This window comes from Elgaria multicarinata, chromosome 1 (genome assembly GCF_023053635.1).
Source record: "Elgaria multicarinata webbii isolate HBS135686 ecotype San Diego chromosome 1, rElgMul1.1.pri, whole genome shotgun sequence".
In the NCBI taxonomy this organism is placed as follows: domain Eukaryota; kingdom Metazoa; phylum Chordata; class Lepidosauria; order Squamata; family Anguidae; genus Elgaria; species Elgaria multicarinata.
Window position 1 is genome coordinate 97,007,402 of NC_086171.1, and position 13,766 is coordinate 97,021,167.

Sequence of the window (13,766 nt, forward strand, 5' to 3'; positions counted from 1 at the left end):
CTCTGCCTGTTGCTTGGTTTGGATGAAAGAGTGGGTTCTGTTGGAGAATAGACGGCTATTGGAGCTGGAAGGCCATGAACTAAGATTCCGGCGGCATGGGTATCTGTGGTATGAGAAAGCTAAGGTCAATGTGAATTTTAATAGTCACTTTGTCAGATGTTCAATTTTAAGAGTATGGAATAAATATAAATCGAGACTCTGTCAGAAAACACCAATGTGGGTATTGGCCCAGGAGGCCTTTAATAGAAGAGAGTTGTCTAGTGGGCACAAATGGCTAAAGTATAGTGACATATTGGAGATGTCCCAAGGAGAATTTAAACTAAAAGCAAGAGAAGGGCTGTTAAAGGAGGGCCATATATGACAGTGGTTTTCTTACCTACAGATCATGGAGAAGTTTAAGAGAGACATAAAAGAATGCGGATTTGAGGAAACAAAGTCAATGTTTGAAGAAGCACTATGTACTAATGCCGAACATGTTCTCTCTAAGGTATATAAGCTATTGTTAAAGCTTGAGACAGAGAACGAACAAACAAAGAAATGTATGGTAAAATGGGATCAAAACTTTGGGCATAAGGTACCAATGGAATTATGGAAAAATATGTGGGTAAAAGGTTTAAAATATACATTAAGTACCAGACTTAAGGAGAATTTTTATAAGATGATGTACAGATGGTATATGTCTCCCTCAAAAGGAGGGAGCAAAATGTAGCAAAAATGTACAGGGCTTGTTTGGGAGACTGTTGGAAATATGAAGAACAAGAAGGAACCTTTTACCATATGTGGTGGTCATGTAAAAAAGCAAAATCTTTCTGGACTAAGATTCATTTTAAAGATAAATATACAAATGAAACCAGAAGCACTTTTGCTGGGACTTATGGACGGTCAACTTAAAGAAAAAGAAGACTACTATATGCGCAATACTGGAAAAAGACACAAATACCATCAATGGAGGAAGGCTGCTGAAGGTTTTGAGTTGGCGGAGATGGTGAAACTCACAGCGTTAGTAAGAGAAAAATCAACAACCTCATTTGTACTGGACTGGAAACCTCTGACATAGTACATACAAGAGTTGCAAAAGAATGATCTACTTGTTTGTGGATTCTATATATAATCTGTGGGGCTTTTTTACATAACACTGGGCTGGCTAAAGGGTAGTAATTGACAGCCTATGTCTGACATGAAGATTGCCTCAAATGGAATATGGCCTTATATGTTTTGTATATGTGTTTTTATTAGAGGTAGTGTACTATATTATTAGTTAAGTATGTGATGTTATGTAATGTGGTTTTTTTTCTCCTTTCCCCCCTTGTGCTTTGCTTTCTGTAGAAAATAATAAAATTGTTAAAACTTGAAAAAAAGGTGCTCCCCCTCTGTAGTAAATCACCCATGAAGATTAGAAACAGGTCATTATAACCAACTACCACAGTCAGTTTGTATGGAAAGCCAGAAATTTAGCAGCTGTATTTCTTTTTCCCCCAGTTTGTCTCTTTGGCTCTAAATTTTATTACAAATGACAAAAACAACAACTAATCTGGTAGTTTTAGGACCCTAGTAGGTGAGGGATATTACCCTCATGTCCTGTTTATGGGCTTTACATAGACTTCTGGTTAGTGACTCTTGGAAAAGGATGCTGGACTACATAGGCCTTTGGTCTGATCCAGTAGGGCCCTGCATATATGTCGGTATTTTTCATAGTACAACAATGGACAGGATCCTTCCTCGCCTGCTGATTCTCCCTTGCAAGCATCCTTCAATCCTAACACACACACAGCCCTAATCCTAACACACACACACCAGGCTACTAGAATCATGCTGAGTTTGGAGGTTTTGCAGAGGAGAATTTACAGGCAAGGAATAAGCACAGCTCCCTTCTACAATTCCCTCCACATTCCAGTGACATGGACAAGCATGGGGTTGGAACCATGCACCTGGTAATGGAACTTCTAATTCTACCCTATGAAGGCTGCTCTTCTGGAGAATGGTCTATTAAAAATGTTGCTAATGTACCTACTTTTTTATGTGATGACACTTTAAATATTCTTGAATGGAGATTATTTGCCGATTCTACCCACTGCAAATAAGCATGTGCACTCGAACATGCATCTCCCTGATCTGAAGCAGAATTTTCCTCCAGAGCTTCTGCCCTTTGGAGCAGGAAAGTCTTGAAAATAGTTGTCTTTTCCAGTCCTTAAGTATCTTAAGTCACCCCCACTTTGCTAGCATATTCTGCTGTGTTCTTCAGAGTAAGGAGCTATATAAAAATTGATAGTGCACTAACCTTCAAATTCTTCTTCACTTTGAAGAGAAGTATCACTCAAAATATTAAGCAATCTTAGCACTGGAGTTGGAAGCATCACCAGATCCTCAATATGGGGAGCTGTTTAAAAAATAATATTATATCAAGGGAAATTGGTAGGCAGAATTGCTAGGTCCTACCAAACCCCATGTTCAGAGTATTGAATGTTCTGCTCTTCTTTACCATGCTTTATCAAGTACAAATCACTGTAAGTCACATTCAGAGAGATGATGATGATGATGATTTATTACATTTATATACCACCCCATAGCCGAAGCTCTCTGGGTGGTTTACAAAAGTTAAAAACCAGTGAACATTAAAAAGAAATATACAAAAGTTAAAACCATAAAAAGCATAAAATACAAACAAAAACAGACAATATCAATTTAAAAACAACTATTCTGGGGTCAGTTAAAAAACTCAGCACATGCTGTTATGTTGTGTTCAAGCATCTATGGTGGAGGGGGGGGAAGCACTGTTACCAACTTTTGCTTCAGAAATGTACAACTGCACCCACTTGATATATGTGGAGAAAATAAGCGTTAGATGAAAATGGACCTCTTAAAGGTCTATAACACTCTTCCCTAACGACAAAGATTTATTCTTTAAATTGTTGGTTGTTAGCCAGTTCATAATGATGGAGAAAAGGGATAGAAAATGTTAAAATAAAAGGAATGAAAGGTTAGGGTTGGTTTGCTTGTGGTTATAAAACACACCAAGATGTTATACAACTTACCAAAAGGAATGCTGAAGAATGGACTACATAAGGCCTTTGAAGCCGTAGCTCTTTTCTCTTGGTCATAATGAAGCATGCTGGAAAGCAAAAGTATGTGAACAGAAGGACCACAGAAGATTTTTTTTAAAATACAATCACAGCTCTAAACCTTGATGGGCCAGACAACAGCTTGTCAGAAAATGCAAATCAATCTTTGGGTACTTTAGTTCTCTTTATGACAAAGGGAGGAGGGGAAAAAAAGATAAAACATTTTTCTTTTTCCACCAATTCCATGATCCACAGTAGGTAATCTGCTAAATCAGTCACAGTCTCTCAGATGGCAATTCAGGATTGGGACCAGTCTGTGTTATTTGACTCTCACACGATGGCATGCCCAGGAGTGTCTCCAACACTGGGTGGCCTTTCTAGAAGAATAGGGTCCTTGCCATAGACAACCATGCCCGACTACTGTTACACACTACAGGCTTCTCAGAGTTTGGGGTTGGGTTGCCCTGTGCATCATTGCCTCACAGGGCACAGTCCCAGTTTATTATCATCCAATGTTTGCCCTGAACTATTTATTAACACATAAGCATTCCCCTCAAGATGCAAAGCCCAGTCAACTTCCTCTGAGAAAAGCATGAGGAATGACTTCCCTGATGTCCTTTTTGGCAGTTGGGATGCAGGGAGCAGGAAATGGGTTAGAGACTTGCATTTCTGGTGGAAGCTGGGCCAGCAACCTGTGGATCCAGGGCAGCATGTGCTCCTCTACCTAATTTCAAAAGCCCCCTACAAGCAATACCTTCAGGGCTCTTCACTTCTCAGGGTAAGAGTGATTTCTCCCTTCACTGGCAGCCCAGTGGATGGTGAGGAAAAGGAAGGAGAAGGGAGGCAGAGAGAGGGAGAGCAAGAGAAGGGACAACCACACTCAATTTTGGCTCTGGCTCCACCCACAATCAGCATGTAAGCCCTGGCAGATTACCCTCAAGGGAATGTGGCCCTTGACAGAGAAAGGCCTTTTACTGTTGTTGGAGATGCCACCACTAGCAACTTCAGCCCAACTCTTGCTTCCCTTTGCTCTAGCGCCAGACCCACCCTTTTACCAGGAGATGGGCCATGTGCCAAGATTGCCACTCTATGACATCAGCATTTCTCCATCACTTCCAACACAGCAGCATTTATCAGGATAGTGGTTGCTAACAGTGACAGAGGTGTTTTTTTTTTTAAAAAAAAACCTTCATTAGGCCAACCCAAAAATCACAAAACTATGCAAGCTTTCAAGCAAGATGCTACAAAAAGTAAGTTGGAATGGGGTTACAACATAAAGAATGTCTAGTTTCTCTCTCTTTTTCACTATACAGGAGCCTGTGTGCTTCACCCATTTCTGAGTAATAGATGGATTTTGTTTTCAAAAATTTAGTTGACTTTCTTGCTCCCAGGCAGCCCTAGGGGAAAGCTCCAGGTAAAACCTGAAACCATCACATCACCTGCTAGTCCCTTATTTGAATGTCTGCAGTTCCTTCCTCCTGCATTCCATTTCAAGACTGTGGTCACACAGACACCATGACTTCAAGACCAATTCAGCTTTTTTCTCTCTCCCCTCCTGCAACCTTGCCCAACGAAGAGGTCTTGAAAGCTTGCACATTTTTTGTGATGTTTTTGGTTGGCCTAATAAAGATGGATTTTGGTATTTTTCTTATGGCCAAGACTGCTACTGTTGCTTTTGTGGAGTTTTTCTGGACACTTTTTCAATGCATTAAAATTTAGCACGTTAATTAGTTTAATAAATAAAACTAAACAAAGTTTGGAGAAGAGTGGTATATCTACCTTACGAAACAAATAATTATGACTAGTAGCTAATGGTAGACTTACCCTCCATGAATTTGTCTAATCCATTTTAAAGGTCATCTAAGCTAATAACTATCACTGTATCTTGTGGCAGCAAATTCCATAAATTATGTGTATACTAAGTACTTTCTTTTATCTGTGCTGTATCTACTGCCAATCCACATGTGCCCCTGAGATCTTGTATTATTAGTGAGAGAATAACTGCTTTTTATTTATTTTCTCCACACCATGAATCAAGTTCCCCACTGTTACATTGCTCCTCCCCTAAACTAATTGTATTTATACAATGGTTTATAAACATTGGGGTCGTCCGGATAAAATTCCCCTCCGGTTGGAGAGATTAGCAAAGTATACAGCGTTCCAGGCAGACTCAGAGAAAGCAAAGACAGCCACAGAGATAATTGACAGCAACAGTATTTTCTTCAGCAATATTTTACTGAGTTAAAGACATAGAGATCATATTTACAATATTATACAGAATACTCACAACGACATCATATTCACACAGGAGAGGTAAAGACACGCTTTTACACAAGACTTATATACACAGCAGTATCTTCCTCTACCAATTTACAACTTAATTGACAATCAATCACACTTGTCAGGTTGTTAACCAATTATCCAAATATCTTCTGACCTTTAAGTGGCTGATGTAACTCCTTGCAACAGTTGCACTAGTCTGGGCTACATAGAAACTATGGACATTAAAAATCAAAACCCGGACACCCCTTCATTTTTATTGGTCCAAATAGTTTCAATATTTACATTAATACAGCAAAAAAATTATTAGCACCACCCAGCTATTTTTCCTTGAAATTTAACATTTCACACAGCTCTGCATGTCTTACCATTCCCAAAGGTTTTGTGAACAAATCTGCCACATTGTTTTTTGTTTCACAGTACACCAACTTAATAACTTTGTTGTTTACATGTTCTTTTACATTCTGGTATTTTATGGCAACATGTTTCGTTTTTGTTTTAAACATATCAGCTTTAGCTAATGAGATACATGACTGTGAATCACAGTACACTGGCATGGGAAGATCGAATACAATACCAAAATCTTTTAACAATTGTATAAACCAAGTTAACTCACTACAAAGTTCAGACAATGCAGCATATTCAGCTTCACAGGAAGAAGTAGATACAAAACTTTGTTTTCTGGCTTTCCAAGCAATCAATGTTTTTCCATACATAATCACTAAACCAGTTGTTGATTTTTGATCGTTAAGACATCCAGCCCAGTCACTATCTGTGAAACTCTCTACTTTTTCATTCTGTTCTCCAGACAGAATAAGACAATGGTCTTGAGTTTCTTTCAAGTACCTCGGGCACAGTTGGAGCTGCAACTAGCCTGCTTAAAATAGATATGGCATTAGAAATATCAGGTCGAGTCCAAAATGCTAAATATAGCAGAGTGCCTATTACAGAATGATATAACTCTTGATTGCTAAAGCTTTCTCCTTCCAAATTTTTTCTTACATCAACTGTTAAAGGACTTTTAACAGTTTTACAGTCTTTCATTCCACAGGACTCTATCAAGTTTAAAATCTTTTGTTTCTGACTCAATCTGTAGTTGCCATCACTGTCTTTTGTGATGTCTACACCCAAGTAATGTTTAACTTCTCCCAAAGATTTTAATTTAAATCTTTTTTCCAACTGACCAGAAACTTTTTCAATTTGATCTGTGGAACTCCCTGCCACTAACAAATCATCAACAAAGGCTAGAATTAACATATAATCTTTGTCTTTTCCTTTGGTATACAGACATGGATCAGCAATACTCCTTTGGAAACCCAATTCATTTACTAAAACAGCATTTAGACACTGGTTCCAACACCTTGCTGACTGTTTGAGCCCATAGACTGCTTTCTTGAGCAACCACGTTTTTCCAGGCTCCCCACTGAATCCATCAGGATGCCTCATGTAGATTTCTTCTGGCAGATCACTATTTAAATAGGCAGTTTCAAAATCAAACTGAGACAGTTTTAAATTTTTCTTTGCAGCCACTGTTAATAACATACGCAAAGATTCTGCCTTGCAGGTAGGAGAGAATACTTCGTCATAGCTTTCTCCCTTTACATGGTTAAATCCTCTGGCAACCAAACGTGCTTTATATTTCAAACCTCCAGACTCTAGATTTTTTCTTTTGAAAACCCATCTACAAGTCATTGCACGCTTGCCCTCAGGTAACTGAGTTTCTACATAGACATTGTTGCGCTTGAAACTATCAAGCTCAGCTTGCATAGCATCTAGCCAACACTGTTTTTCTTTAGCTTCTAAAGACAAAACATCATTGTAACATTGTGGGCTTACTTCTGTAAAAAAGATTTGATCTGAAAAACGTTCCGGAGCAATTCCTTTTGTGGAACGATTAGACCTTCTAACTGACTGAGTTTCTTGTTGCCCTTCCCGCGCAGACTTAGTTAACCCCTCGGGTTCTGGAATTTCCTGCTGCTTGCTATCTGACAACCCTGCTGGCTTAGCAGACTCAGTTAACTCTTTTGCTGCTGGCTCTTCTGCACTGCTCTTTAAATCCATTAACACACTAGGATTAGAATGGATTTTCCCCCAATCCTGTTCAAAGAATTTTGCAGACTTTGTTATCAGGATTCTGCCATTTTTCTGCAAAAACCTCCAACTGGTTCCCTGATAACCAACAAATCTGAGATTTAGTGCATTGGCCCCTTTTTTGTGCCTTTCATTTAAAGGTACATTTACTGCAGCATAACTTCCCCAAACTCTAAGATGATCCAATCTTGGCTTTCTGCCATGCATAAGACAATAGGGAATGTTATTTATCGAGCTGCTCCATGATAAATTACACAACACATTTGCGGCTCTAAAAGCCTCTGCCCACAAACCTTTGTGTGCACCACTGTCTTCCATCAGACAATCTTTCTTGCTTTTTAAATAACCAATTTTTCTTTCAACTGTGCCATTTTCCCAAGGATTTTTTACATTAATAAGCTTATGTTTAATTCCAAGCTTATCACAAAACTTTGTAAAACCTTTGGACATAAACTCCCCTCCTTGATCACTTTGCAGGACATATATTTGAGATTTAAAGAATCTTTCCACATATCTCACCCAAGATTTCAAAGTTTTCAGACAATCACTTTTCTTCTTGAGAAAATACACCCAAGAATACCTTGAAAAATCATCCACAAGCACAAATGCATATTTGGCCTCTCCAAGACTGGTAGGAAAAGGTCCACACAAATCAATGTGTACTAAATCTAATTTTTCTTTAGCTCTCCAATTCCTGGACTTTGGAATATTAGCTAACTTAGATTTAGCCAATTTGCATACTTTACAATCTAGGTAATTTTCACAATTCTTCAATTTAAGTCCTCCAGCACATTCAATAGTTTTATTAAGTGCTTTGAAACCAATATGTCCCATCCTCCTGTGCATCAAATGGACACAGCTATCATGAGGTGATTTGTTGCCGGCCACACGATTCATCTGTGCCACGCACAGCATTTCCCCTTCATCTCCTGGCTCCATGTGGAAAAGACCGTTCTTCTTTATCGCCGTTCCATGCACCACTCCATCTCTCTCCATGCAACATCTGTTTCCTTCAAACTTCACTGAAAAACCGAGCTCCGTTAGCGTTGACACCCCGAGTAGGCAATATTTCAACTCCGGCATGAAAAGAACTTCCTCCAACTTCATCCTTAAAGAATTTACAGCGCAGACTCCTTTGCCAACGACCTTGGCAACGCGCCCGTCCACCAAACTGACTTCTTTTAAAGACATTCCTTCCACATCGTCAAATAAAACTTTCCTGTTGCTTATGGTTCAGCTGCACGCTGAATCTATTAACCAGATTCCATCACGCTTATTGGATTCTGCACCTGAAAGAAAACAAACTTTCCCTTCCTTGGTTTCCACACAAGAAGTTTCAGGCTTCAGATTCACACGGCATTCATATTTCATATGCCCTAGCTTTTCGCAATGATAGCACTTCGGCTTAAACTTTTTCTCTCTCCTTTTGCCACCGACAGATACATTCTCAGCCGTCTCTCCTCTTGGCAATGTATTAACACTCTCCTTTCCAGCCAAATTACGATCCTGGACATCAGCAGTGCTCCTCTCGAGCCTCCTCTGCTCCTCGCCAATCAATCTTCCATAGACATAATTCAATGTCAAATTTTGGACTGGAACATTTTCAAGAGTAGTTACTAATACATCATAGGACTTACGCAAACTTGACAATATAATGTAACACATGTTTTCATCAGACAACCGCATTCCGCTGGCACTTAGCTGGTTAAAACATTCTCTCAACGATTGTAAATGCTTAGTCATGCTTCCGCCTTCTTCCAGCCTGGCACGGTAAATCTGTCTGGTCAGCGTAATTCGACTCCCAGCAGTTTCCCTTACGTATACTGCTCTTAATTTGGTCCATATGACATTGGGAGGATCAGAGCGATCTATGTAAGACAATTGGTCATTACGTAAACATAAAACAATCATTGCTTTGGCACGCTCTGACATTCTGTCCCATTCGGCTTGATTATCTCTCTCCAACGCTCCCGGACGTGGATTAGCCACTGCAAACCATAAACCGTCCTTTTTCAAAGCCATTTCCATTTTAAAGGACCACGCTAAGTAATTGACGTCTGTTAACAGCTCCATAGGAACATTAGTACCCACGTTTTGAGCCATCTCTATGATCTCCTCTCCGCTTGACTCTCCTTCTTCCGACCGGCTCTGTGCTCCAGACACCTCGGCTTTTGAGTCAGCATCTTTTTCCTCACCGGTCAGCATTCAGACCACCGTACCAACTTCACAAGGCAAACAGCCTCCACAGTACGTCGGCTTCCTCGGCACATCCTAGCTGATTCCTGCTGAGAAACACTCACTGTTTTCCTGCTGTTTAATCTCTTTCCGGGCATCCGCTCTCTGACATCCACAGCCTCAGGTTTCTCTGCTCACAGGGGACAGATTTCTCCACTCCACAATCCGAGCACTCCTGGGCTTACTCTCTGGGTAGACCAGCTGGATAGACTTGCCTGGCTAGCACTTGCCTGGGCCCGTAACCCTGTTGGGGTCGTCTGGATAAAATTCCCCTCCGGTTGGAGAGATTAGCAAAGTATACAGCGTTCCAGGCAGACTCAGAGAAAGCAAAGACAGCCACAGACATAACCGACAGCAACAGTATTTTCTTCAGCAATATTTTACTGAGTTAAAGATATAGAGATCATATTTACAATATTATACAGAATACTCACAACGACATCATATTCACACAGGAGAGGTAAAGACACGCTTTTACACAAGACTTATATACACTCATGACAGAGACAGATGCTGATGCAAAAGCAAAGATGTTTCAACAGTCCCCCCAGTCATCAGATGTTCCAACTACAAATGTTGTAGCCTTTCCTCAGAGAGAAAGTTATTGTTGTTGTTGTTGTTGTTGTTATTATTATTATTATTTGTTACCCGCCTCTCCCTCTGGATCGAGGTGGGGCACAACACAAATGCAACATCATACAACTAATTAAAACATTTAAAACCAATACTGAACCTACTGATAATTTTGGTACACCTTTCTGCACCTTTCCCAGTTCTACAATATCTTTTTTGAGATATGGCCACCAGAACTGTATGCAGCATTCCAAGTGCAGACTCACCATAGATTCGTAAAAGAGTATGATACTGCCAATTTAATTTTTAATCCCTTTCCTAATAATTTTTAGCCCAGAACTTGCCTCTTCCACAGCTGCCACAATGGGAAACAACTGGTTACAAATGGAAGATTTGGACACCCCCATTCCCCCCACCCCCACTAAAATCCCGTGTTGCAGGATAAAAGTCTCATTGGGAAGCACTCTTTTCTGTGATTTGGGCAGGAGAGAAATTAGAATTCCCAGTTCTTATCTGAGTATTCAAGGTTTAAGGCAGGAAGTGAAAGGGGGCAGGTTTAATTATGTTAACTTGTTTTAATTGTTTGCCATCATGCCTAAAAGAGGTGGTAGTACAGCCACTTTTAAAAAAGCCCTCCCTGGATCCCCTGGACCTTAATAATAACAGACCAGTATCAAATCTTCCATTTTTGGGCAAAGTGATTGAGAGGGCAGTTGCCTTCCAACTCCAAGCAATCTTAGATGATACAGACTTTCTAGACCCATTTCAAACCGGCTTCAGAGCAGGATGTGGAGTTGAGATCACTATGGTCGCCTTAGCGGATGATCTATGCCTGAGTATTGACAGGGGGAGTGTGTCCCTGCTGGTACTTTTGGACCTCTCAGCAGCTTTCGATACCATCTACCATGGTATTCTTCTGGATCACCTGAGGGGACTGGGAATCGGGGGCACTGTGCTCCGGTGGTTCCGGTCCTACCTCTCAGGCAGGTTCCAGATTGTGATGCTTGGGGATAGCTGCTCCTCAAAGAAGGAGCTGTTGTATGGTGTACCACAAGGTGCCATCCTTTCCCCAATGCTATTCATATTTACATGAAACCGCTGGGAGAGATCATCCGGAGGCATTGGGTGGGGTACTATCAGTATGCTGATGACACCCAAATATATTCCTCTATGCCTTTGACAACAGCATCAGCTAAGGATAGTGTGTCTCCTCTGAATGAATGCTTAGAGGCAGTAATGGGCTGGATGAGGAAAAACAAACAAGCTGAATCCAGACAAGACGGAGGTGCTTGCTGTCAAAGGCCATAACCTGGGTTTGGAGGTGTGTCAACCAGTTCTGGATGGGGCTACACTCCCTCTGAAAGACTGCGTTCTCTGCTTGGGGGTGCTTCTGGATCCGTTGCTCCAAATGACAGGCCAGATAGATGCGACGGCCAGGAGTGCCTATTATCATCTTCAGCTGATACGCCAGCTGCGCCCCTTCCTAGAGTCAGAAGACCTAAAGACGGTAGTGCACGCACTGGTAACTTCAAGGCCCGACTTCTGCAATACGCTCTACATAGGGCTACTTTTGTGCCTAGTCCGGAAATTTCAACTAGTTCAAAATATGGCAGCAAGGCTGCTCACCGGTACACCTAGGGGTGACCACATTACACCAGTTTTAAAATCTCTTCACTGGCTGCCAATTAGTTTCCAGGCAAAGTATAAAATGTTGGTTAGGGTTAGGGTTGGTTAGGGTTAGGGTTCTGTAAACCGCCCAGAGAGCCCTGGCTATGGGAGCGGTATATAGGTGAAATAAATAAATAAATAAATAAATAAATATCACCTTTAAAGCCCTACATGGTTTGAGTCCAGGCTACCTGCAGGATCGCCTTCTCCTATACAATCCGCCCTGCACACTCAGGTCCTCTGGGAAGAATTTACTCCAGTCAACAAAAACAAGGCTGACAACTATTACCCAGAGGACCTTTTCTTCTGCTGCTCCCAGATTATGAAATGATCTACCGGGAGAGATTCGTCAACTTAACAGTCTTCCAGATTTTAAGAAAGCTATAAAGACTGATCTCTTCCAGCAGGCCTACCCAGTTGAATTTTAAGATGCCTTTTAATAATGAGCTGCTTTTAATAATGTATTAGTTTTAAATGTTTTAATTATATGTATTTTATGGCGTTTGAATTTGTGTTGTACGTCGCCTCAATCCGGAGAGAGAGGCGGGTAACACACACACACACACACACACACACACACACACACACATATATATATATATATATATATATACACACACACACATATATTATTATTTATTTATTTATTTAAGGATTTTTATGCCGCCATTCAGCCAAAAAAGGCTCTCATGCGGCTTACAAAAGTATTTCTTGACAGTCCCTGCCCACAGGCTTACAATCTAAAAGACATGACACAAAAGGAAAGGGGATTGGGAGGGAGGAGGAGGGGGGGGGAATTATTAATTATTAATTATTATTATCCCCATCCTGGATATACATGAGATAAATATATGTGATTAGACAGACAGTTACGGAATATCCTCTCTCTCTCTCCCACCTCCTTTCTTAAGAAGCTTTTACCTTCCAAGGCAAAAACAAAACAAAACTGCACAGCACAAGATCTGTCGAAGTAGAGGAAGAGCCACTTTGAATGCAATTTCTGACTTCTGGGCTGTTTCCAGATGAGCATTTATTGCAGAATTGCTATCAATCACCCATATTTTATATAGGAGGTCCACATGATGTTGTCATCTATTTGTAATCCTCCCATATTTTCCCAGTGCAGCGTCAGTCTTTTTTCTTAGTCTGACCTTTATGAGAAGGATGCCAGCCTTGTACCTAGTAGGTAGATTTATTAGGAAATAGTTTGAGAATGTCAGATGTCTCTGCAAGCTTATCTCTGTAAGAAGTTCCCATGGGATCTAGCTTGCTTACTCCCTGTTGCAGCCTTGAAGCTGCTGGTTCTCTGGGAACTTGAGAGTGTTTGGAAAGGAGGAGACCACTCTTAGAAGCTGTGACTCAGATTGTAGCGTCACCTTAGTGGGTGGAGCAGTTCCACCCTGTTGGCACATGGCCATGGGTTACAGGTCAGAGGACCTGTCTGTCAAGTGGCTTTGAATAGGCTTTAAATGCTGGTGCAAAGCTGAAAAAGCTTTGCTAGGTTTCATCTCTCGACGCAAGGCCTGACCTTCCTCCTGCTTGGGATTCCATCTCCAGTTGGGACTTTGAAAGCACTCTGCACATGGACAATTTCCTATTTGGACTTTGGATATCTAAGAACTGTGCCATGAAAAGTACTGTGAGGCTTTTCATAGACTTGGCCTTGCATTTGCTGTGGATTGTGTGTGTGTGGACTCAGGTGGCAAGAGAGCTTCCCTGGAGCTAACGTTATGTGCCAGGGAGCTCCTAGGCCTCAAAAGTTACTTTCCCTGTGGTCATAGTAACCAGGGTCAGTTCAGTTGTGGCAGGCTGAGATTGACTGGCGTGTGACCTATCTTCTCTGCTCGGCTCTGGTGGCTC

At 41.0% G+C, this 13,766-nt stretch overlaps 1 protein-coding gene across 1 annotated transcript in view; it reads right to left on the bottom strand.

Annotated features, from left to right (window-relative positions):
* UHMK1 (U2AF homology motif kinase 1) overlaps positions 1-13,766 on the bottom strand; it is a 65,162-nt gene that overhangs the window by 32,249 nt on the left and 19,147 nt on the right. Inside the window, exons 5-6 of the mRNA XM_063129377.1 lie at positions 3,033-3,109; positions 2,279-2,377 (exon numbers count right to left, since the gene is read on the bottom strand). Coding sequence (XP_062985447.1) covers positions 2,279-2,377; positions 3,033-3,109 — 176 coding nt within the window. The remainder of the gene's footprint in view (positions 1-2,278; positions 2,378-3,032; positions 3,110-13,766) is intronic.